Consider the following 1,327-nt stretch of genomic DNA (forward strand, 5'->3'; position numbering starts at 1 on the left):
AGGAACGCAAGGAGGAGAACCTCGAGAAGGACTGGGAGCAGAAGAGCAACGACGTGAGCACCGACTCCTCCTTTGAAGAGTCGTCTCTGTTTGAGAAGGAGCTGGAGAAGTTTGATAAGCTGAGGTTTGGTCAGCTCCGGAAGAAGATCTGGATTCGAATGGAAAACCCAGCCTACTCCCTGTCTGCCAAGCTCATCGCCATCTCTTCTTTGAGCGTGGTGCTAGCCTCTATTGTGGCCATGTGTGTCCACAGCATGTTGGAGTTCCAGAATGAGGATGGAGAGGTGGATGACCCTGTGCTGGAAGGCGTGGAGATCGCCTGCATCGCTTGGTTCACCGGCGAGCTTGCCATTCGGCTGGTGGCTGCTCCCTGTCAAAAGAAATTCTGGAAAAACCCTCTGAACATAATTGACTTTGTCTCCATCGTTCCCTTCTATGCCACGTTGGCCGTAGACACCAAGGAGGAGGAGAGCGAGGACATTGAGAACATGGGCAAGGTGGTCCAGATCCTCAGGCTTATGAGGATTTTCCGAATTCTCAAGATTGCCCGGCACTCAGTAGGACTTCGATCTCTGGGTGCCACGCTGAGGCACAGCTACCATGAAGTCGGACTGCTGCTTCTCTTCCTATCTGTGGGCATTTCCATCTTCTCTGTGCTCATATACTCTGTGGAGAAAGATGACCACACATCCAGCCTCACCAGCATCCCCATCTGCTGGTGGTGGGCCACCATCAGCATGACAACTGTGGGCTATGGAGACACCCACCCAGTCACCTTAGCCGGGAAGCTTATCGCCAGCACATGCATCATCTGCGGCATCTTGGTGGTGGCCCTTCCCATCACCATTATCTTCAACAAGTTTTCCAAGTACTACCAGAAACAAAAGGACATTGATGTGGATCAGTGTGGTGAGGACCCACCGGAGAAGTGTCAGGAGCTACCTTACTTTAACATTAGGGACATTTATGCACAGCGGATGCATGCCTTCATTACCAGCCTATCTTCTGTGGGCATTGTGGTGGGCGACCCTGATTCCACAGATGCCTCAAGCATCGAGGACACCGAGGACGTTTATAACATGGCATCCTTGGAAAGGTACACAGCGAAATGAGCAGAGGTGTTTGTGCCTGTATCTTGTGTCCCTTCCTGATGTTAGGTTAACACAGCTTTATAAACCTCAATGGGTTTGTTAAAATCATTTAATTCTCAGGGTGTACCTTTCAGCCATAGTTGGACATTCCTTGCTCTGAAATAATAGAATTGTCTTTATTTTTTCAGTGAGGTGAATTAAATGCCTTGTTCTGAAATTTATTTTTTATGAGAGAG

At 49.3% G+C, this 1,327-nt stretch overlaps 1 protein-coding gene across 1 annotated transcript in view; it reads left to right on the forward strand.

Annotated features, from left to right (window-relative positions):
• The window catches only part of KCNS3 (potassium voltage-gated channel modifier subfamily S member 3), a 1,465-nt gene extending 353 nt beyond the window's left edge, over positions 1-1,112 (forward strand). Inside the window, 1 exon segment of the mRNA XM_006927140.1 lies at positions 1-1,112. This exon segment is cut by the window's left edge and continues 32 nt beyond it. Coding sequence (XP_006927202.1) covers positions 1-1,112 — 1,112 coding nt within the window.
• The last annotated feature ends 215 nt before the right edge of the window (positions 1,113-1,327 follow it).

Source organism: Pteropus alecto, unplaced genomic scaffold, assembly GCF_000325575.1.
Source record: "Pteropus alecto unplaced genomic scaffold, ASM32557v1 scaffold61, whole genome shotgun sequence".
In the NCBI taxonomy this organism is placed as follows: Eukaryota; Metazoa; Chordata; class Mammalia; order Chiroptera; family Pteropodidae; genus Pteropus; species Pteropus alecto.